General features: G+C 51.9%; 1 protein-coding gene across 1 annotated transcript; it reads right to left on the bottom strand.

Moving 5' to 3' along the window:
- Nucleotides 1-15,127: 15,127 nt before the first annotated feature.
- Nucleotides 15,128-17,083, bottom strand: LOC125087852 (collagen alpha-1(III) chain-like). The gene is made up of 2 exons (XM_047708579.1): nucleotides 16,930-17,083; nucleotides 15,128-16,865 (listed from the first exon to the last, which is right to left on the bottom strand). The coding sequence occupies exons 1-2, from the start codon at nucleotides 17,081-17,083 to the stop codon at nucleotides 15,976-15,978; spliced, it is 1,044 nt and encodes a 347-aa protein (XP_047564535.1). The 3' UTR covers nucleotides 15,128-15,975.
- Nucleotides 17,084-23,308: the final 6,225 nt, after the last annotated feature.

Below are 23,308 nucleotides of genomic sequence, written 5' to 3' on the forward strand. Positions count from 1 at the left end.
CTGTGTGCAGATGACACAATGGTGTATCTGGAAAACCCCAGCGAATCAGTGAACTGACTCTCCAGAATCCAGTGAGGTAGCTAGGTACAAAGTTAACACAAAGTAGCCTTCATACACAAGAAGCTGAAGACGAAAGAAAAATCCCATTTACGATAGCAACAAAGGAGACATGCTTGGACATGAAATCCAGGAATGTGCAGACCTCTATAGTGACAATTTTTAAAGTCTATGAAGACTCTAAGATAGACTTGAACGAACAGAAAGACAGCTCTGCTCTGGGATAGGATGGCTAAGCTTCATAAATGTCTGTTTGCCCTAAGTTTATAAATTTAACGTAATCCTCATAAAAATATTAACTGTTTTCTGGAGTTGCCAGGTGGGTCATGAAGTTCTTGTGGAAACTCAAACATACAGAAATAGCCAGGGAAGCCGGAGGAGAGCGGGAGAAATGACGAGGGGACTGACTTCTCGCACGAGCCCGCGTGGGTCTCTAACCACTGTGGCACAGGCACCTGCGTGAACAGAGCCGCTGAGGGAAAGAACCTGCAGAGCGGCCCCAGCGTATATGGGCGTTGAGCATACGACAACGTGGTGTCTCAGACCACTGGGTTATGAGGATTTTTCTTAAATAGCGCTGGGGTGGGGTGCCTGGGTAGCTCAGTGGGTTAAGCCTCTGCCTTCGACTCAGGTCATGATCTCAGGGTCCTGGGATCGAGTCCCGCATCGGGCTCTCTGCTCAGCAGGGAGCCTGCTTCCCTCTCTCTCTGCCTGCCTCTCTGTCTGCTTGTGATCTCTGTCAAATAAGTGAAATCTTTAAAAAAAAAATAAATGGTGCTGGGACAGCTGGATTGTCGTTTGGAAGAAAAATTAGATTCAACCTCAGTCCATGCTCAAGAGTGAAATCCAAATGGTTAGAAAGTTAAGAAATGACACCACACAGTGAATTTCTTGTTAACCAAAGTAGGGAAAGTCTAATGATGACTCAGGATCCAGAGGAGATAAGAAAAGGGACTGATAAATTTGACTCTGTACAAATAGAGACTTTTTCCCATGGCACAAAAGACTAGACACAAAGCAACTGCAGAGAAAGTGGGAAAACATTTGCAACAGCCACGAAGAGCTGACTCTGTCCCTTGGTGATTACCCATGACTTTGAAGACTGTTAAACGGGGATAGGACCCCAAACTAGGTGAAGTGGGAAGAGGACGTGAAGAAATGATTTACAGAAAGATCCAATAACGACTTCAAACATGAGAAAGAACCTAGACTCGCTCCTATCCAGAGGGACGCTGGAGGAAAGGACAGTGGAGCCGTTTCTCACTGGATTCCCGAAGCGGACATAGAGCGGGAACGCCCGTCGGTGAGCCTCTGGGGCAGCAGGCCCCCTCCGTGTCACTCGTGGGAGCGCAGCGGCACAGATGTGGCGGGAAGCCGACAAGACCTGAAGCTACAGCTGCGTCAGGCTTCTTGGGGTCTGCCCCGGGCGCACTGGTCCGCCAGCATGAAAAGACACACCATGAGGTTGTGAGCGTGACTTGTCATCGCAGCATTGGAAACCGTGCAAATGCCCGTCCGCAGGGGAGCGGGGACGGGAGCTCCGGTGTGCACACCGTGCTCAGGCGTGGCTCTGACCGCGGCAGTGGGGGGTGGTCTCCGTGAGCCAGCGGAGAGGTCACTCACAGGACATTTCGTGTAAGGGTGGCGGGCACAGGCGTGTCTGCGGCAGGCTCCCTCCGTGTGAGCATGGTGGCGGTCAAAGAAACGCACAGCATCAGTGCATTTGTGCAGGAGAAATGCAGGAAGGAGGAACCGGCAACTGAAGGGAACGGGGTGGGGGTCAGCGGTGGGACTAGAAATGGGGGAACGGGGATGAAGGCAGATGGTGAAAAGCAGGCAGGATGGGGGGGAAGCAAAGAGGAGGCTAGCTCTCCTGCAGGGGGCACCGAGCCCTCTGAAGGGGGTAGGGAAGGAGAGAACCACGGGGTTTGGACCGGGTGCTGAAGTTGAAGGATGCGAGGGACCCGCCGGAAACACTGTGCTGGAGAAAGTTTGCGGCACACGGGGGTGTGGTCAGCAACATTGAGGTGGTGTGCACACCAGGCTGGGGTGGACGTGTGAGTGCATGGTGCACGGGGGGCCGGGTTCCGCACTGTTGGAGCAGGAAGTGACGAGTCGGGAAGGGCAGGGCTGCGAGGGGCGGTGGCGGTGGACTGCAGCCAGCCAGCAGTCGGCGTGAATCTGCTTTTAGTGCCCATGTGCACGCACACAGGATTAGGGACGTGCGCGTGTGCTGTGGTTAGGGTGCGTGTGTGTGTGTGTGTGTATGTGCGCGCGCGTGTGCGCGTTCCAGCCCTTTGCTCAGCGACACTAACGTCCATGCTCCACGAGCACCCCTCCCGGGACCCAGATCCTGGCTTTTAAGCATCGTTTTCCGGCATAAGAAAGCAGGGACCTTTGGAGAACTGGTTGACGCTGGGCGGGACTCGAGGACATCTCGTGGAACCAGAAGACGAGAAGTGCTCGAAAGAGACGGACGCTGTTGGAAGCACCCGGGAGCCTGCCCGAAGGCGCTCCCCGTGGTTGAAGCTGGAACGCTTTGGAGACGATAAATGATAGGATTGGGCTGTAACCCGGGCATGACAGAAACACCCACAAGCCCCTGCTGTCGGAAAGAAATCACCGGATTTGTAAACACCTGGTGTGGCAGGGACAGTGCCTTCCAGCCGAGGAGTTCCAGCTGACGCGCAGGGCGGCAGAGCCCTGAAGTCACCCAGACACCGCCGCAGGGATGGCTGTCGGCAAGACCACGGAGGCCGGCCGGCGCCTCAGGGCGGCAGCGGGACTCCTGCATGGGTTGGAACATTCCTCTCAGGTGTCTGTACATCACCGGGAAGACGGATAGAAAAGCCCGACAGACCCTCCCCTCGCCTAGCAACCGGGGTCGACATCCGACCTCCCATCAGACACCCGGACACCGCGTACCGCTGACTCCGTGCACCCGTGCCCGGGAGCCCACCTGTCCCCACACCTCCCTGACAGCGTGTCCATGAACCCCGGGAGGACGGCCGGTGGTGTTCACCCTCCGCGGTCCCGGCTACTGTGAAGGGACAGTGTGGGGTGCGAGCCTGGCCTGGGGCCTGGAACAGGGAGAGGACGTAGTGGGAACAGCTTTTTTATGTAAAAAAATTTTAAGATTTTATTTTGTATTATTATTTTTAAAGATTTTGTTTATTTGACAGAGACAGCAAGAGAGGGAGCACAAGCAGGGGGAGTGGAGAGGGGGAAGCAGGCTCCCCGCTGAGCAGAGAGCCCGATGCGGGGCTCGATCCCAGGACCCTGAGATCATGACCTGAGCTGAAGGCAGAGGCTTAACCCACTGAGCCCCCCAGGCGCCCCTAAGATTTTATTTTTGAGTCATTTCTGCACCCGGCGTGGGGCTTGAACTCATGACCCTGAGAGCAGGAGTCACACCGCACTCCGCCGACTGAGCCAGCCACGGGCTGCAGTGGGGAGGCCTCTTTATTTTTATTTATTTATTTTTAAAAGATTTTATTTATTTATTTGACAGAGATCACAAGCAGGCAGAGAGGCAGGCAGAGAGAGAGGAGGAAGCAGGCTCCCTGCTGAGCAGAGAGCCCGATGCGGGGCTCGATCCCAGGACCCTGAGACCATGACCTGAGCCGAAGGCAGAGGTTTTAACCCACTGAGCCACCCAGGCGCCCCGGGGAGGCCTCTTTAAATGTGGCACATGCATGGCCCGTTGGTGGGAATGACCAGACAGACGGAGCCATCAATGGGGGGATGGAAGGATGGGCATCCACGGAGCGGGAGGGGCCGCCCTTCTTGGCCCCGAGGGCGGGGCTGCGTTTTGGGATTGGGGTTACTTTATCCGCAGCAGGATGACGGGGATGCTGTTGGATGAGGACTGGAGCGCTTCTGTCCCCCCCAGAGACTGCCTGGCCTCCTGATGGTGCCTCCCCAGGACCACACCGGGCCCAGGGTCAGGCCCACAGGGTTAGTGAACAAAAATTTATTGGCAGCCGTCCTCGGGGACCCCACACACTGGGGTGTCTTCCTCGGCGCTTTCCAAGTCCTTCTGGTCTTGAGAACAGCTGATCTCCATGTTTCCCTTTCAGGGTACACTGAGCCTCTGTACCCCCACCTCCCGGGGTCATCCAGTCCGTCCCTCCTCACAGCTTGAGTGTTGTGTGTGTGCAACTGCACGTGCATGTGTGTGTGTGTGCACATGCGTGCCTAGCCTCTGCCTGCCCTTCTGTGTTCTAATACTGTCCACCTCCCACGGAGAGCACCTGAAGGCGGTGGGGTGGTGGTGGCTGTCCTTTGCCCCCTGTGCCCCGTGGCTCTCTCCAGGACAGTTACCCATCTCCTTCGCAGACACCCTGCCGCCTGGCAGGCATTCCTGGGAGTGGCTGCACCCTTGCTCCCATGCCAGCGACCTTTGTCTTTTCTGGCCTCCCATCAAGGAGATGTCACGCTCGCCCTGTGAGGAAAGGGACAGACCTTCCTATTCCAGTGGGATGTCCCTTCTTGATCCATGCCTAGCCCTCTCCTGTCCCCTTTCCTGCCCCATGACTGGCTGCGTAGAAGGCAGGGATGTGGGCGACACTGAGAGCCCTGGGCTTGCCGGGACCCCTGGGCGTCCAGGAGCGGGCACAGCTGGAGGACACCGTCCTACAGAAAATCCGTAGCAGTGAGTCCAACGCAGCAGGAAGACGGGAATTCCTGTTCCCGTCTGCATCTGTGGTCCCATCTGCTACAGGTATGAGAGCCCTTATTCATGGCCTCGTGGGCCGGCGTGAGACAGTGGCCTTAGGGCGCTCAGAGGCAGGAACACCGAGCTATTCCCATGCGGGCAGGTTCCAGAGGGCCGATGCACCGCGAGTGACAGCCCTGGCCTTGGAGTTAGCCAGGCCGGCGTGTACGCCCGGGAAGGGCAAGGAGAGAGGCCACTCTCGTGGGTCGGTGACCTTGTCTGCCCTGTGTTCTAGGTCTGTCCCACTATGAGCCACAATGCCTCTGTTGGGCCCAGGAGGTTTGTAACACATTTAAATCTTATATGCATCAGGGCATCCCCTGCAAAAAAAGAGAGGAAATACACAGAGATTTGAGAATTCCCACGTACGTATAATTTACGTAATAACACGTGCGTGTGCCCGGGCCCCGCACACCTGTTGGCAGCTCTGACTGCCGCCCCCGCCGCTTGGTTCGCTGCTCGGAAGTCATGTCCGCGGAGTGAGGCGTCCTGTGGTCACGTGCGTCCGCCTTCATCGGCTCTGCCTGAGGTCCCAGGACTCGTCCGCGTTATGTGCGATTAGCCCCGTTCGTGTGAATTGTGTGTCTCCCTTTGTGTGAATACGCGGCCCTTTGAGTTTTCAGGGAGATGGGGTTGGTTTTCAGTTTCTGGCCACAGCAAATGAAACTGCGAGTGCGTCTGCACGGGCCTTTCTGTGGACCCGAGTGTGTTTTGGGGCAGGGTCGGGTTGGGTCTGCCAGCTCTTCCGTGCATTTGGAACTGGGCACAGCTGCCAGTTTTGCAAAATGCTCATATCATTTTATGAGCCTGCTTGTGATGCACGGTGGTCCCAGCCCTCCACGTCCTTGCGGCGTGGCATTGTTCTGTTTGTGCTTTCTAAACCATTGTTGGAAGCAGGGTTTGATGAGAAGTGCATGTCCATAGTGGGAAAATGAGAAAATGCGGAGATGTTGTAAGGTACGAGTCCGTTCAGGCTTCCCCCGGGTGGAGTCCCGCAGGCCGGGCGACAACGCACCTGTAGTTCTCCTGCTTTGTGAGGCCGGGAGACCAGGATCAAGGTGCCGGCAGATTCGGGGTCAGGGACCCTCCTCCTGCTTCACAGCTGGTGGCTTCTCGCTGGGTCCTCACGTGGGGGAAGGGCGAGGGCGCTCTTGGGGCCTCTTCCCTAAGGACACTGGTCCCAGCGTGGGGGCTCCCCTCTCATGACCTCTAACCACCTCCAGAGGCCCTGCCTCCTAATGCCGTCACCTTGGGGGTTAGGTTTCCACATGGGAATCGTGGTAGGACGCAAACACTCAGTAACAGAGGCTCGGATGGGATAGTTGACTGGGATCCTGGGAAGTGACGGAGCTCGCTTGGCTACAGTCTGGTCTACACCACGGGGTAGTAGGAACACTCACCCCCTGGGGCTGTGAAAACGCCGTGGGGAAGGGAAGAGTCCACGTGGCTTCACCTCTGTCTGGCTTAGAGCAATGTGTGGTACGTGATACGCCCTCAGTAAACGTTAGCCCGTTCTGTCCGGAGTGAGAAACGTGGGTGTTGTCCACGCTGCCGTACCTAGAATTGTAAATTGTAGGGCTCTGTTGAATCACTGAAGAAATAATTCCTCAGCCCCGAATGTGTGCCAGGCTCTGAGGACACAGAGCTGATCAGGAGTAACGAGCTTTAAAAAATGATTGTTATTGCCGTTTTTTAAGCCAGCTCTTAACGTACGTGTATCGGGGGAACGGAAGTTTCAATAATAGCGAGCCGTCAGCAGATGCAAGGACACGTAGCAGCGGGACCCCATTTGGTGTCTTGGCCCTACTGTTTCCTCTGCCCTTCTACAGGGGCTGCTGGCTGGACAGCTGGGGGGAGGGCTGCGCGGGTAACCACAGGTAGCCTGCGGAGGGCTGGGGGAGGCCGGTGGTTCAGCGCTCACGATATGCCACCGGGTTTAGGTGGGCCGTGCTGTGGAATGGACAGGAATGCTCAGCAGAAGCCGGCGCTCTGCATCTGTTCTGAAGCTGGTCATGCCTGTACCGTTCGTATCCACATCAGCCGCCAGAGCCCTTGGCACTTCCCGCATCCCACGCGTCCTCTGCCTGTCCACCTCTAATTGCAGAGACAGTGGCACCCAAGGACATCCCTCCAGGACCCGCCGAGGCTGTGGGCAGCGAGGCTGGCTCTCGAGCCCCGGTGGGTGTTCTTCAGGACGGGCCATGCTAGGACTCAGGCACCACGTGCGGGCAGAATGCTCTTGGCTTCTAGTTCAGAACAGCTTGTGCCCATCAAACCCTGCTCACCATTTTCTATTTTTATTTTCTAACCTGAACACATGAGTTTACCAGCCTGGCGGGGGAGGCTGTCCGCCAGTGTGCACAGACCATCCATGCACAGTGCGTGCCTTTGTGTGGGAACCCCACGCTGGCTTTCTCACTGTCCAGACTGCTTGTATCCACTGCTCCCGGGTCAGCAGACAGGACGGCAGCGGGTCGTGGAAGCCCCTTCCCCTGGAGCCTTCTTGTGCTCCCGCATTCCCTGGTAGCTAGAGCCTGACGGCTGACACTGTGTATCGGGTTTGTCTGTGTTGTTGTTGTTACTGTTTTCAGAGATTTTACTTATTTAGAGAGAGTCAGCACGAGTGGGCGTAGGAGCACAGGGAGGGGCAGAGAGAGAATCCCAAGGAGACTCCCCGCTGGTCATGGAGCCTGTCGCGGGCCTCGATCCCACGGCCCTGAGATCATGACCTGAGCTGAAACCAAGAGTTTTCAAGTGGGAATGTGCTGGAGCCCCTGTTCAGCTTGTCTGTTTTACTTCCCGCTGGCAGATTCAGTCTGTCCCTCTGATGGGCCCAGGGCACACTTGTCTGACCGTCAGCACAGTGGTTCCCATCAGGGAGGCCACAGCAGGAGGGGCCGTCAGTTGTGAGAGGTTACTTGAATAATATAAAAAATGAGATCTTGGGGCTTGGGGGAGATGGATTCGAGGATGTTGAGGGCTGCCTCCATGGAGATGGGAAGGAAGGCATTTCCTAAGTACTGCCAACCAGCTGATGTCTTCATTGGCCATCTTGCTGGATTTCCACAACCATTACCATCATCCCATTTTACAGATCAGGAGTCTGTGGCTCAGTACCATCCCCCCGTGGAGGGGTTGTGGGAGGCCAGGCTGCTGCTGCTCAGGCGCTCGCACATCGGCAGACGCGCAAATAGCCCCAGGGGCGCACACAGCCCCAGGCGCACCCCCACAGCCACAGACACCCCCACAGCTGCACAGGCTCACACTGTTGTAGGTGTGTGCACATTGGCAGTGCCAGAGCCAGGGACTGAACCGGTTTAACCACTTCCAGAGTCCAACCTTGCCAGTGTGCCGGGTCATTGTCTCGTTGAAATAAGACACTGTTTTCTTTGTCTTTATGCTCAAGCCTCCTGCAGCTCCCACACAGGAGAGACACTCAGAATCACGTGGGCTGATTCTGGGAAGCTGGTGGAGCCGGAAGCACCAGGAGATCTGCCTCCCCAGCTGGACGGCTGTTGCCCTGGCACAGTCTGACGTACCTACTTTGGAGCACTGGAGTCTACCGGAGGCTGGCAGCTCCCAGGGAAGGGCTTGGATGGGAAACCGTGGTTAACTTTGGTCATTTTCAGCTCCTAGCGCAGCGGCACCTGCCCCCAGCCCTGCGGCTGTGTGGGGGGCAGGGTGGGTAAGGACTCTGTTCTGCAAATATTGGGGATCCCACTCTGATTGCTGAAGAGGGCAGCCAGTGAAAGCTCCCCTCCCTTTCCAACTGAAGTAGCTTCCAGGGCATTTAAAGGGCTAGTGCCCTTTTTTCCTCCCCTTTCACTTTGTTTTCCCCTTTCAGGGGCCAGAAATTAAGGACTAGGACATTTAAAAACAACCATATATGTGGGGGAAATTAGGAAGAGACTGTGTATGTCCAGGTAAGCCTCAGAAAAGAACTGAGATTTTGAGTTTATATGTCAGGTTGATCCTTAGCACAGAGACCGTCTACATCAACCCCAAAAGCAAAACCAATAGATGAATCAATTACAAAACCCTAGCAAAATTAACAGAGCAAACTTTGGGGAAGGGGGGAGACCCTGATTTTCAGAATTACCCCATTATTAGATTCAGATGTCCAGTTTTCAAAAAAAAAAAAAAAAAAAAGCAAAACACACAAGAAACAATAAAGTGTGATCCATCCAAGGGGAAAAAATAAATCAACAGAAACTATCCCTGAAGAAGAGACTTGATGGCAGATCTATTAGACAAAGACTTTAAGACAATGGCCTTAAACATGCTTAAAAACTAAAGGGATATGGAAAGAGAGTCAAGAAAATGAAGTGTGAACAAAACAGAAATACCAATAAAGAGAGCTAGAATCCAAAAAGAAATTCTGGGACTTCAAATTAACAACTGAAGTGAAAAATGCATGGGGTGAAATCAGAGGCAGACTTGAACAGGCAGAATGAAGTACCAGCACACTTACAGATAAGACCACTGAAATGGGGTGCCTGGGTGGCTCAGTCATTACGTATCTGCCTTTGGTACAGGTCATGATCCCAGGGTCCTGGGATCGAGCCCCGCATCAGGCTCCCTGCTTGGCGGGAAGCCTACTTCTCCCTCTCCCTCTGCCCCTGCTTGTGTTCCCTCTTTGTGTCTTTGTCTGTCAAATAAATGAATAAAAAATCTTAAAAAAAAAAAAAAAGACCATTGAAATGATCCAGTCGGACAAACAGAACGAGAAAAGATTGAAGAAAAGTGGACAGAGCCTATGGGACATGGATCATAGAATGCATCAAATACAATTTTGTGGCATCTGGGCACAGACAGAGCCATAAAGGAGCAGGGTGTTTTGTATGTGACTGGAAGTTAAAAGTTAACCTGTTATAAATTCAAATTAGGGGTTACAACTTTAGGATGGGAAATGCCATCTCCATGGTAACCACAAAGAAATTAGCTATAGAATATACACAAAAGAAAACGAGAGAGGAACTTAAATACGCTGTGACCAAAAAAAGTCAGTCAAACACAAAAGAAGAGAGTGTTGCGGGAAATTAGTAAAAAGCTATAAGGCATGTAGAAAACAATACCAGAACGGCAGAAGTCCCTCTTTATCAATAATTACTTTAAATGTAAATGGATTAAACTCTCCAATCGAAAGACAGAGATTGGCAGAATAGATAAAAAAGGCAGCCAACTACCTGCGGTCCGCAAGTCACCTCCAAAGTCACAAAGATAGTCCATGCGAATGGTGATCAAAAGAGAGCAGGAGGGGCTGTATCAGACAAAATAGACTTTAAATCAGAAAAGGTTAGAAGACATGAGAAGGATGTTCCAGGTTAATGAAGAGTTTAGTACAGCAAGAAGATACAACACTTGTAAACATTTACCCACCAATGACAGAGAATCAAAATATGTAAAGCAAAAACTGAGAGAATTAAAGAAGCGCTTGTCCAGTGCCGTAGGAGACTCTAGTGTGCACTCACAGTGAGGGCAGGATGCGTCCAGCACGGTACAGCGACCACCCCAGCGGCACATGCGCAACGCTCCCCAGCAACTGCTCACACATCCTTCTCTCGTGCACATGGACGTGCTGCAGGATGAACCACGTGGTAGGACACAAGTCTCAACATATGTAACAAGATACGCAGGCTGTGAAGAGTCTTCTCTGCACTGGGATGACGTTAGACATTCCTGACAGAGGGACTGGAAGGCTCACAGAACTGCGGAACTTGTACAACACGTTCCCGAACCATCAGTGCATCAGAGAAGAAATGACAAGGGGAATTAGAAAATAGGAACGAAAGAAAATGAGAACACACGAAAGCTTATAGGATGCAGCGACAGTGCTGCTAAGGGGGAGTTTGTAGCTCTCAGTGCCTGCATTAAACACCAAAGATCAGGGCACCTGGGGAGCTCAGTCGGTGAAGCCTCTGCCTTCAGCTCAGGTCATGATCCCGGAGTCCTGGGATCAAGCACTGGCATCGGGCTCTCTGCTCAGCGGGAGCCTGCTTCTCCCTTTGCCCCTCCCCCTACTTGTGCTCGCTCTCTCTCTTTCTCCTCTCTCTTTCAAATAAATAAATACAATCTTAAAAAAAAAAACACAAGGTAAACGCAAAGCTGGCAGAGGGAAGCAAGTAATAAAGATTAGAGTGGTGATAAGTGAAATGGGGAATAGAAAACCAGTAGAGAAAACTAATGACACCATTTTAGCTGGACAGACTGAGAAAAAAAGAGAAGACTCAAACTGTGAAAGCAGAAATGAAAGTAGGGGCTTTGCTGCTGACTCTATGGAAATAAAAGGGACTATAAGGGAGTGCCATCAACAGTTGTGCACCAATGAACTGGCCACGTAGGTGGGCAAATTCCTAGACACACAAAACCTCCTAAGACAAAATCACAAAGAAATAGAAAATCTGAACAGACCTATAACTCGTAGGGATATTGAAGCAGTAATAATAATAAAAAATCTCCCAAGACAGAAAAGCTATGGACCCTGACAAATTCTATCTGAAAAATTTCCCTGGTAAATTCTACCAAACAAGTAAAGAAGAACCAGTGTTAATCCTTCCGAGACATTTTCAGACAATTGAAGAAGTGAGAGCACATCCTAACGCGTTCAGTGAGGCCAGTATCCCCCAGATACCAAAGCCAGACACTGTGGGGGAAAAAACTACAAACCAATATCCCTTGTGAACGTAGATGCAAAAATCCTCAACAAAACACCAACAAACCAAACTCATCTTGAGAGGATTATACACCATGACCAAGTGTGATTTAATCCTGGGATGCAAGAAGGTTTAACATGAAAACTGATCAATGTCATAAACTATTGAATGGAGGGAAAAACCCCACATGATTATCCCAGTGTGAAAAAAAGCATGTGACAAAATTCGACACCCTTTTATAATAAAACACTCAACAAACTGGAGCTAGAAGGGAACTCCCTCAACACCATAAAGGCCATTTGTGAAAAACCCACATTGAACATCATACTCAGTGGGGAAAGATTAAAGCGTTTCCTCTAAGACCAGGATCAGGCGAGGAGACCCGTTTTTGCCTCTTTTATTCAACTAATACTGGAAATTCTAACGGGAGCAGTTAAGCAAGAAAAAGAAAAGTATTGGAAGTATTGGAATAAAAATTGGAAAAGAAGTAAAATTATCTCAGTTCACAGATGTATGGTGTTATATGTAAAAAACCCCAAAGTTTCCATAAAGAAACAAAAACAAAAAAACAACTGTGGGAACTAAAAAAAAATGAAGTCAGCAAAGTAGTGAGATAGAAGGTCAACACACACGAGTCAGGTGCATTTCTGTACTCTTACAGTGAGCAGCCTGAAAAGGAAGATACAAAGGCAATACAGTTATGGCAGGATCAAAAAGAGTAAAATACTTAGGAGTGTAACCCGGAGAGGGAGAGACTTGGACAACGAAGAACATTTTTGAAAAGAACATTTTCATCACTTGAACAAGAAATTAAAGAAGACATAAATAATTGGGAACACCGTCTATGATCATGGAGCGGAACATGTTAATATGTCCGTACTATCGTCTACAGAACCCAGTGCAGTAAGTATCAAAATCCCAAGGACATTTTTTTGCAGAAATAGAAATGCTGATTGTAAAATTCACATGGAATCTCGGGGGACCCTTCCTAGCCAAAACAATGTTGAGAAGGAACGGAGCCAGAGGACTCACACTCCCCAATTCCAAAACTTCTTATAAAGCCACAGTCATCAAAATGCTATGGTATTGGCATAAAGATGGACACACAGACCAATGGAATAGAATAAAGAGCCCAGAAATTACTTTTGCCAGAAATGACCCTTGCACTTATGGTCAGATGATTTCTGATAAGGGTGCCAAGTCCATTCAATGGGGAAAGGACAGTCTTTTCCACAAATGGTGCTGGGAAATCGGACATCCACGTGCAAAAGAAGGAAGCTGGACCCCTATCTCACACCATATCCCAAAATTAAGTCAATATAGATCAAAGACCAGGAAGTGAGACCTGAAACAATAATGCTCTTAGAAGAAGGCAGTGGGGTAAGATTTCGCGACCTTGGACCTGGCAGTGACTTCTTGGGTGTGTGTCAAAGGCATTGGCAACAAAAGGACAAACAGGCAAATCGAAGTTCATGAAAATTTTAAAAAAATTTTGTGTCAAAAGACACTATCAACAGAGTAAAAAGACAACTACTACAATGGGAGAACATATTTGCAAAACCAATATCTCATAAGGGATTCCTATAAAACGACCCAGTTAAAAACGGACAAAGGACTCGAACAGACGTGTGTCCGGAGAAGACACAGACATCCCTCAGCACATGAAAAGATGCCCCATCACTCATCATTACCGAAATACAGATCACACCTCCCCCGCGTTAGGATGGCTGCTCGAAAAAGTAAGTGTGGGCCCCGGAGAGAGCCTGGTTCTTTATCGATTCGCTTCTGACGCGTCCCATCACTCTGAGCGCTCTCGTACTATCCTTACACGGAGATCTCAGGCTTATCTGCTGCCTCCCCTGCCCAAGCCCTAGTGTCAGTGTCTCTCCAGGGAGGCTGGTTCCGTAGGTTGGGGACGGGCATTTGGAAACCAAACCTGGGTTTCACCAGGGTCTGAGCCCTGCCCTTCTGCGGCCTCATGCCCCAGGCTCCACCCCAGCCCTGCCTGCTACCGCTTCCTGATGGACTGGTAAGGGAGGGAAGGAAATGATGAGGGTCTGTTAATTCCTTCTTGTATTTTGGCTTTACATGCTTTTTGGAAAACATCACCGAGCTGTTCACAGGCTCAAGCTGTGCGTGTCATTCCTAGGAACTGTTCCTTTGCTACGACTGAGGCGTTCACGATCCCCGGTAAGGCTCTTTGCCTCCAAGACAGCTTGACCTGGTCTCACAGTGGCCGCATCACCCTCTCCTGTATCCCCCTGCCCCCTTCCTTACTCCTTCTTGCTTCCTTATGTTTTAGGTGCGTCTCCTGTAAATGGCCGGTGGCTGCAGTTTTTTCTTAAGAAATCGGTCTTGCCATTGATGAGCCAAGTATGGTTCTCTGAACTGTGATTACTGGTCTGCCAGCCCCAAGTTGAGCCCTCTTGTCTGTGTTTTCTGTTGGCTGTATCCCAGGCTGTGGGCGCCTCCTCCCGCCCCACCTCCTTCCGGGGGACGGTGCTCCCCCAGCTCCCTTGTGCTGTGCCCCCTGTTCTGCCGTTCATATTCGACTTGACTTCTCTGCGCCGCAGTCTGGTAAAACAGAGGACGCCTGTTACAGATGGAGACCATAGCAGGTTAACAAGTTCTTCCTGGACGCGAGTGATCACTCCGTCACCCTGAGCCTGGGGTGACCACCGCCCCCCATAAGCCCTGGGTAGATGGGATAGATGCGTGTGGCCAGACTCAGCCTCAGCAAACCTCTGCCACCGGGCGTGCCCCTCCACATGACAAGGACGTGGAAATCGATCTTCTGCCTCCCCCTGGAGTCGGCCTTGGAAGCTGGATGAGGCTGGGGATGGCGTGGGCTTGTCTGCGGAGAGGGTGGGAGTGCGTGGGTGTGGACGGGCACACGCGATCGTTGCTCCAGCATCATCTTCCTGGGGTAGAAGGAACAAATGGCTCAGGGGCCAGGTCCTGATAAAGCGGTGAATTCACTTGTTTTAAAAAAGGTGTTTTCATTTGTCAGAGAGCGAGCAAGCGCTTGTGAGTGCACAAGCAGGGGGAGCGGCAGGTAGAGGGAGAAGCAGGCTTCCTGCCCAGCAGGGGGCCTGATGTGGGGCTTGATCCCAGGACCCCGGATCATGACCTGAGCCGAAGGCAGACGCTTCACAGACTAAGCCCCCCAGGCGCCCCTGCATGTTTATTCTTGGTGATGGAATCTTGCTTTCAGCCAGGCACATTTTCCAAACATGAGAGGAACGTGTTCTCTCTTCCTTCCCGGCACGTGGTGCTATGGCTGGCGCTCCAGCAGCTACCTTGGCCCATGAGGCACTGCACAAGGATGGCAGAGCAGGAAGACGCTTATTTATTTATTTATTTATTTATTTATTTTAAAGATTTTATTTATTTGACAGAGATCACAAGTAGGCAGAGAGGCAGGCAGAGAGAGAGGAAGGGAAGCAGGCTCCCTGCCGAGCAGAGAGCCCGATGCGGGGCTCGATCCCAGGACCCCGGGATCATGACCTGAGCCAAAGGCAGCGGCTTAACCCACTGAGCCACCCAGGCGCCCCAGGAAGACACTTATTTAATAAATACGTATCTGGGTCCCTAGGTGGCTCAGTCGGTTAAGCGTCCAACTCCTGACCTCAGCTCAGGGTTGTGAGTTCAAGCCCCATGTTGTGCCTGCTTAAAAAAACAACAAAACATAAATATGTGTATCTTATTATGGGGACTGTTGTTCTCTGGACCACTTCCTCCCAGCCCGAAGTAACTCGCTGAGCTACAGAGAAGAGCCTGGCAGGTGGAGGCAGGGGCACACTGCCCGCCCCCCCACCCAGGTCTCTGCCCGTACCACCTTCTGTCTCCATCTTTTCTGCGCCAGCTCCTCTTCAGATGGGGAATGTGAGTCCATCTTATCCTTACGTTCGTCTCCCATTTCTTCTCTTGCCTGATCTCTGCCTGAAGCTCCACGTGCCCCCTGCTTCCACTTACCAATTTGGAGACGAAAATAAGATCCTAAAAGCACACAGAGAGCAAAGCTGAATGTTGTCTTAGCTGTGGGCTAGCAGCTGGTTTCTCCGGGGCCGTGAGGACGGCGGGGATGTGGTGCAGTGATTGAGGTGCAAACCGAGGGTTGGTAGACGTGGCTCAGTGATTGTGAATGAAACACAGACATTTTCGAACAAGCAAAAGCAGAGGGGGGCTCGGCAAGACACGAACGGTGAAGCCAGAGCAGGCAAGCTGCGGTGCAAAGGGGAGTGGGTGCGTAGGAACGTGTGGACTGTAGGACCAGGGCAAAGGCCCCAAGCTGTTCACGGGCTGCAGGACGGGAGCTCGTGACGTCGCACATGCTGAATCTAAGCAGACAGTTATAAATATACGTGGTCCCACTGGGAAACTATAGAGAGGACAAGGGTATGACTCTCAAAGAGTAGACAGATGGGAGAGAAAAAACTTTTAATCCAGAAAATGAGAGAAGGACACGTAGAGAAAGCCCCCTGTGAGGAGGTGGTGGGAAGAGCTTTGAGGGTCTGTGGGCGCTGGAACGGCCGATGCTCTGTCTTCTTACAGACTTAGGACCAGTGATGGGAGTCCGTTGGCCCCGGGCTCACAGGATGCTCTGTTCTCCTGCAGACTTAGGACCAGTGACGGGGGTCCGTTTGCCCCGGGCTCACAGGATGCTCTGTTCTCCTGCAGACTTAGGACCAGTGACGGGGGTCCGTTGGCCCCGGGCTCACAGGATGCTCTGTTCTCCTGCAGACTTAGGGCCAGTGACGGGAGTCCATTTGCCCTGGGCTCAGCAGATGCTCTGTTCTCCTGCAGACTTAGGACCAGTGACGGGAGTCCATTTGCCCCGGGCTCAGCGGATGCTCTGTTCTCCTGCAGACTTAGGACCAATGACGGGAGTCTGTTTGCCCCGGGCTCACAGGATGCTCTGTTCTGCAGACTTAGGACCAGTGATGGGGGTCCATTTGCCCCGGGCTCAGCGGATGCTCTGTCCTCCTGCAGACTTAGGACCAGTGATGGGAGTCCGTTTGCCCCGGGCTCACAGGATGCTCTGTTCTGCAGACTTAGGACCAGTGATGGGGGTCCGTTTGCCCCGGGCTCACAGGATGCTCTGTTCTGCAGACTTAGGACTAATGATGGGAGTCCATTTGCCCTGGGCTCACAGGATGCTGTGTTCTCCTGCAGACTTAGGACTAATGATGGGAGTCCATTTGCCCTGGGCTCAGCGGATGCTCTATTCTCCTGCAGACTTAGGACTGGTGACGGGGGTCCATTTGTACTGGGCTCAGAGCATGTTCTGTTCTCCTGTGGACTTAGGACTGGTGATGGGTGTCCATTTCCCCCAGGCCCAGAGAATGCTCTGTTCTCCTCCTGTTTTGGGACTAGACATGATGGGGGTCTGCGGTCTCCGGGCACAGTGGATGCTCTGTTCTCCTCCTGTTTTGGGACTAGACATAATGGGGGTCTGTGTTCTTCGGGCCTAGCGGATGCTCTGTTCTCCTGTTTTGGGACCAGACATGATGGCGGTCTGCAGTCTCTGGGCCAAGCAGATGCTCTCTTCTCTGCTGGTGTTAGGCAAGGTGGCGGGCACTGAGGCCACAGCTGGAGACGGGGTGGACGTGGCATTGATCCCCTCTGCCTCCTGCAATGATAAAAGCTGTGTCATGAGTCTCTGTGCTTTCTTCTCAACTAGACTGAGTCTTGAAAGCAGAGACATATTAAAAAAGTGTATTTATATAAATCATCTCTCAAAGACTGCCCTGGAGCGCCGTTCGAACATACAGCATTGGGCCGGCGCGTGAGTGTGTGGGAAACGTCAAGTACACGCTGGGTTTTGAAAACTTAGTGTGGAGAAAAGAATGTAAAATATCATTAATAATTTCTATATTGATGCTATGTTTTCTCACTGCGATAAAATTTACATAACATAAAATTCACCGTTGTATCTAAGTTCAGTAATTTTTAGTGTTTGTCTTGTTGTACGTCCCTCCCTACTAAATCCAGAATGTTTCCATCGGCCAGAAAGGAAACCTGCACCCGCTCAGCAGTCGCTCTGGTCCCCCTCCCCGCGCCCTGGCACCCGCCGGTCTGCTTTCTGTCTCTGTGTGGAAATCAGCTTCTGCTGGACTCGCTCATCTTCGCTTCTGAGGCCGCAGCAAACCACTCTCTAGGCTGGATGCCGGGGCACGTCCCACAGTTGAGTTCAAGGCTCGCACTGGCCTGGGCTTGGTCCCATGGGACTGCCCTCTAGCAGGGCATCCCCAGTGTCAGGGTGCGCTGCCCGCCTGGCAGGGGGCGTGCAGTCAGCAACCTGGAAGGTCTCTGAACTTCAGCTAGGGTTTTTTACAGAAGTGTCAGTGCAAAGTCCCTGTTGATTAAATCATGGGCCATCGGTGGTTCACCCCTGACCCCTCAAGGATGGCCGCAGGTGATTCTTACTCCTCTTTGAAGCCCTATAGCCAAAGCCCAGGAGGTCAGCAAAGGATGGCCCTGAATTTGGATCCAGTTTTCACTGTCCCATGGCTGCACCAGGGAGCCCTTCTCCCCCCACCTCATCCCCTCTCCCCAGGTCCCTTCCCACTGGGAGCCAGCAGTGTCCCAAGGAGGTCATTTCAAGGGCATGTGAAGAAGCGCATTTCCAGGCCCTTCCGGAGGCCGCGGGATGATGGATCTGTCTCCTGAGAAGCCCTTTCTTGTCAGCAGCCCGCAGACCTGATTGGAGGACTAATCCCCATTAAAGTGTCAATGATGCATCAACTTCCATTTCTTTTTAACCACGAAAAAGTTTCCAGTCTGATAATTTCCTGTTCTTCCTTCCACGTGTTCTTGCTTCTAACTCTGCAGTGAAAGCAGGATCTGGCAATGCCCTTGCCCTGCCCACCCCCCACGCCCCGGGGTTTTCACTTTCTCTCTCCTGGAAGGGATTAGAGAAGCTTTCAGTTTTTCCCGTGTGCATTGGGAGGCACCACTGGCTGGGAGAACCCCGGGTCGAGTGGGGGTGGCCCTTCATTTGTGGGGGGGCCGGCTCGGGCCGTGCGGAGCGGCTCCTCCAGAGCACGGTGGGAGGCACCTTCTCACCAGGCCAGCCGCGGAGAAGACGGAGTGCCCGGGGAAGGAAGGGCAAGCGGTGTGAGCATGCACATGCAAGCGCGTGTGCCGATGTGCGTGCGCACACATGTGCCTGGGCGTGCACCCGCACGGATGTGTGTGTGGGTGTGCACATGTGCACGTGTGCACCTGCGCATGTGTGGGCGTGCACGTGTGCACACCTGCGTGCCTATTTGCAATGTCTGGACCCTTTGCTGGGAAGGAAACGCACACTGCACATGGCAGCCTTCTCAGTTCCTGAGGACTCGGATGCATTGGGGGAAGGGCCCCAGAGCTCCGGGGGGGCTTTGAAGCCCCCTGTGCTTGCTCCTTCCTGCCACACAAGTGTCTCCCCAGCAAGACTCCTGCTCTGCCCTGGCTGCCGAGGGGCCCTGTCCCGACGGCACATCTGGTCTCCCGTGTGCAAAGGACCCACGTCCATGCATTTCCAGAGAACGGAGAACACCGTCTCTCTCTCCAGAACTCTGTGATCTTCCCTTGTGGCTTTCATTTCCTCCTTTCTGGGGAACGTAACTCTGCACTCCTCTGGGCGCGAGTATTACCGGCAGAGGCAGGGCTCCCTCCCCAGACGGCCTGAGTCTGGTGGAGAAGCCACCATCCCTGCTCCGAAGCCCCCAGGGTCTTCATGGACACGCCCACCCCGTCGAGGTGCGCTTCTGCTTGACCGGCTTTGCACTTGGGCGGCCACTAAAGCCAGATCTCTGAGAAGCCCCTTGGCCAGGTGACCGACTCCGTTTTGCTGTCTCCTGGAAATGACTCGCCTTGGCCTAGCAGGTGTCAGTGCGCGCTCGCACCCCATCTTCGGATTGCCCCCTTCGGTCTCTGCCTCAGTACGCTGGACCGGAGGGGCAGGGCCGGGGGTCGGGGCTGGGAAGGCACCGGGAAGCACGTTTTCTGCATATAACGTTGGGTATAAAGAGTTCTCATCAGCCTGGTTCTTTATTGGAAGAGTCGTCATAAACACTTTCTTATTGAAGAGTATATTCTTAGAAATTTATCCCTCCCCCTTTTCCATCTGAAGAATCTTTCCATCTGAGAAAGAGGTTGCGGGCCACCTGGCCAGTGTCCATACTCCCTTTTACCTTTAACAGAAGCCCCCTCTTTGGTGGGGGGCATCACTGTTCTCCATAAAGAGGTCACATCTCCCGGCTGCAGGGACCTCCCAGTTACAGTGGGGTGCGGTGCTGGAGGGGACAGTCTTTCTCAGGGCTCCTGGACCCTTCAGCTTTTAGCTGTCCCTATAGGATGGACCCATGGAGGGGAGGTCCCTCTTGAGGCTGTCACGTCTCCTGAGACCCTCCGCCCCTGCGGTTTGCCTATGTCCCGGGGGTGTGACTGTTTGACACCTTTCCCTCTGCTAAAGGCTTTTGCCTGTGAGAGTCTGGGAAGCCTGAGGAGCTACTGATCACTCCATGCACGCCTATGTCACCCAGAGGTCTCTCTGTACGGGACTCCCATCTCTTACCAGTGGTCACATGGATCAGCCTGTTAGGATGTCTCAAAATTTACCTGAATTTTTCTTGTCCATCTGTGTGGTGGTCACATCTTTTTTCTGTGTCCCATCAAAGATGAAATTGTCCCTGCCCTTTCTGTCTCTTTCTCTCCTTGAAGGGTCTCATTCCTTTTCGGAATTCAGTTACTTTGTTCCTTTGTGACTCATCATCTGACTTTCACCGTTGCCAGCGTGGGAGGAATGTTCTGTGCAGCTTTTGACATTCTGAGTGGAAATGTAATTCTCTTATGTGCTTTATTGGAGCCCAAAGCTAACTATTTCACTCTGAGTTCATTTTTGGTGGGAATTTCCGCTGTAGGAGTCCAGGGTAAATGCAGTATCCCTCTGAGATATGTATCCTATCACGAGGCCACAGCAGGAAACAGATGGCATGCAAAACTGGGTCACGGAGGAGAGTGACAATGAGGGGGGCAGGGTTAGAGAACCCGGTATCCCAGGGCTCACAAGAACACGTGCTGTGGCATCTGGAAGGGTAAGGTCTGCCAGGATGAGGGAGGGAACTTTCTGGGCTCCAGGGGTATAGCCACACGGAGAGGACTGGCAGCAGCTGTGGCCCTCCGTGAAAGATCTCAGCCAGTCTGAGGCAAGACATAAAACAAGGGAGGATATAGAACTCAACTCTACTACCAACCAAGGGACCCAGTCAGTATTCACAGACCGCTTCCCCCAACCAACAGCACAGAACACACGCTTCTCAAATGTTCGTGGGACATACCCCAAGGTAGATGACATCATGAGCCATTAAACACACCTCAACAAATTAGAACAAATCAGAGCTAAAATTAGAACAGAGTATGTTCTTGTGCATGGCACAATCAAATGCGGCATCGGTGACAGAAAGCCAACGGGAGAATCTCCAGACAATTGGAACGAACCAACACACCGCTGAAGAACACATGGGTCACAGAAGTCTCAAGGGAAATAAGAGAGACACTGGACTGAATGAAAGTGAAAATACAACATATGAAAGCAGGGTCAAGAAGGGAAATTTACAGTACTAAATCCTTACATTAGAAGGGAGGGAAAATCTCAGTAGTCTGGGCTCCACTCTCAATAAGAAGAAGAGCAAAATAAACCCGAAACGAGCAGAAGGAAGGGGACAGTAAAGAGATGAAATCAGTGAAACTGAAGTCAAACAATAGAGAAGGTCAACAGAACAAAGCTGGTCGTTTAAAAAAGATCTTAAAACCTACAGCAAGACTGACAAAGACACAAGGAGAGAAGATACAGCAGAGTCCAGGACAGAAGTGGGGACATCACTATAGACCCTGTAGACATGAGAAGGATAATAAGGGAACACTTCAAACCATTCCACGCAGTTTCACAACTTGTATGAAATGGACCACTTCTTTGAAAAACACAAACAAGCAAACTCCTCCATTATGAAATATATACTTTGACTAGCTCTGTAACTATTAATTTATTAATAGTTAATACTGATTTATTAATTTTAATACTGATTCAACTGAATCAGTATTAAAATATCTCCCCACCCAAATTCCCAGACCCAGATGTTTTCACTGAAGAATTCTTCCAGGCTTTTAAAGAAGGATGAACACTAGTTCTACACACTCTCCAGGAGAAAATAGATAAGAAGGAGGCTCTTCCTAATTCATTTTATGAAGTTAGTGTCACCCTGCCAACAAAAACCAGACAGACAGCACAAAACAGGAAAACGACAGAGCAACATCCCTTAGAAATATCGACGCAAAAGTTTCTCACAGAGTATCAGCAAATATAATCCAGCAATATATAAAAATAATTAATCACCACGACCAAGTGGAATTTATTCCAGGGATGCAAGGCTGGTTTAATATTCCAAAACTAATCAATATAATCCACCACTTTAATAGATTGCAGAAGAAAAGAATCATGATCACATCAGCTGATGTGGCAGAAGTATTTGACCGAATCTAACAGCCATTCTTTTTTTTTTTTTTAAAGATTTTATTTATTTATTTATTTGACAGAGAGACCACAAGCAGGCGGAGAGGCAGGCAGAGAGAGAGGAGGAAGCAGGCTCCCCGCCGAGCAGAGAGCCCGACGCGGGACTCGATCCCAGGACCCCGAGACCACGACCCGAGCCGAAGGCCGCGGCCCAACCCACTGAGCCACCCGGGCGCCCCTGACAGCCATCCTTGATCGCAGCTCTCCAAGGAAGAGGAATAGAGAGGAACTTTCTCAAGCTAATTAGGAATGTCTACAGAAATTTTACCCTTAATGCTGAAAGACTGTATGCTTTCTCCTAAGATCTGGAAGAAGGCAAGGATGTATTTTCTCACCACTGTTACTCAACGTAGTTTTGGACATTCGTGCTAGTGCAATAAGGCAAGAACACGAAAGAGGGACCCTCGCTTCCAAGTGGCCCCCAGTGGCAGCTACTGTGCCAGTGTCTCCTGGGATACAACAAAGGACAGACAGCAGGGTTCCTTCTGCAGAACTGGCCTGGACTGGGAGTGACCCAAGGTGTAGCGTACCAAGTCTACACTGAGTGTTCAACTCTGACCCGATGACCATGGGCACCTACGAGAGTGCTCGAGCTTGACTTGACACCCATGAGCACACCCGCAGAGCCCAGCACCTGCCACCTCACTGCCTCCCACCCAAGCCCCAGCAGGCCAAGGCAGGTGGGCGTGAGCTCTGTCCCTCGATCTCACCCTGAGGGGCCTCCATCCAGAACCTGACCCTGGGCCTTGCCAGCAAGCTCTTTGGCCTCCTACACACAGAGGCCTACTGTCACCTCCACTGCCACGTTACCTCAGAGGGCTCTGGCCACGCCAAAGCCCCCAGTCCTTGCCCCACCCCTGATGAGCTCCGTGCTGCCCCTAGCGCTGCCCCTCCTGCCCCCAGCCCTGAGCCTCCAAAATGCACCCCCTCCCAACGTGGCTGTTTGCCTGAATTATTGATATAAAACTGACAGACAAAAGCCAACTAACAAGGAAAAGAAAAGCTCTCAAATCACAAATACATGTACATAGAACTCTTTTGTACAAATGTAGCTATTTTCTTCTCCGTGAAGCGGGGACACAAAGAACTTGACAGTACAACTTGAACCCCAGCCCGCAGGGTATTTCTGGAGCAAGGCGTAGAGAGGCAGGGGCACCTTGAGGAGCTGTGTCTGCACACTTGTCCCGCCTGAGACAGAAGCACAGAACTTGGCAGGCTGCCCTCCTGCTCAGCCTCCCACTGAACTCGCTGGTTTTGACAAAGATCAAAATCCTAACTCGGGGGCACAGTGCGATTTTACCGATCCAAGAAAACAGGAGTTGT

This window comes from Lutra lutra, chromosome 1, assembly GCF_902655055.1.
Source record: "Lutra lutra chromosome 1, mLutLut1.2, whole genome shotgun sequence".
Classification (NCBI taxonomy): Eukaryota; Metazoa; Chordata; class Mammalia; order Carnivora; family Mustelidae; genus Lutra; species Lutra lutra.

Bases quoted from the DNA above. Each gene is read 5' to 3' on its own strand.
- LOC125087852 (XM_047708579.1), bottom strand. From the start codon at position 17,083: ATGACACAGCTTTTATCATTGCAGGAGGCAGAGGGGATCAATGCCACG. The intron at 16,866-16,929 runs GTCCCAAAACAG...CATTATGTCTAG, and splicing joins GCAGACCGCCATCATGTCTG to TCCCAAAACAGGAGGAGAAC.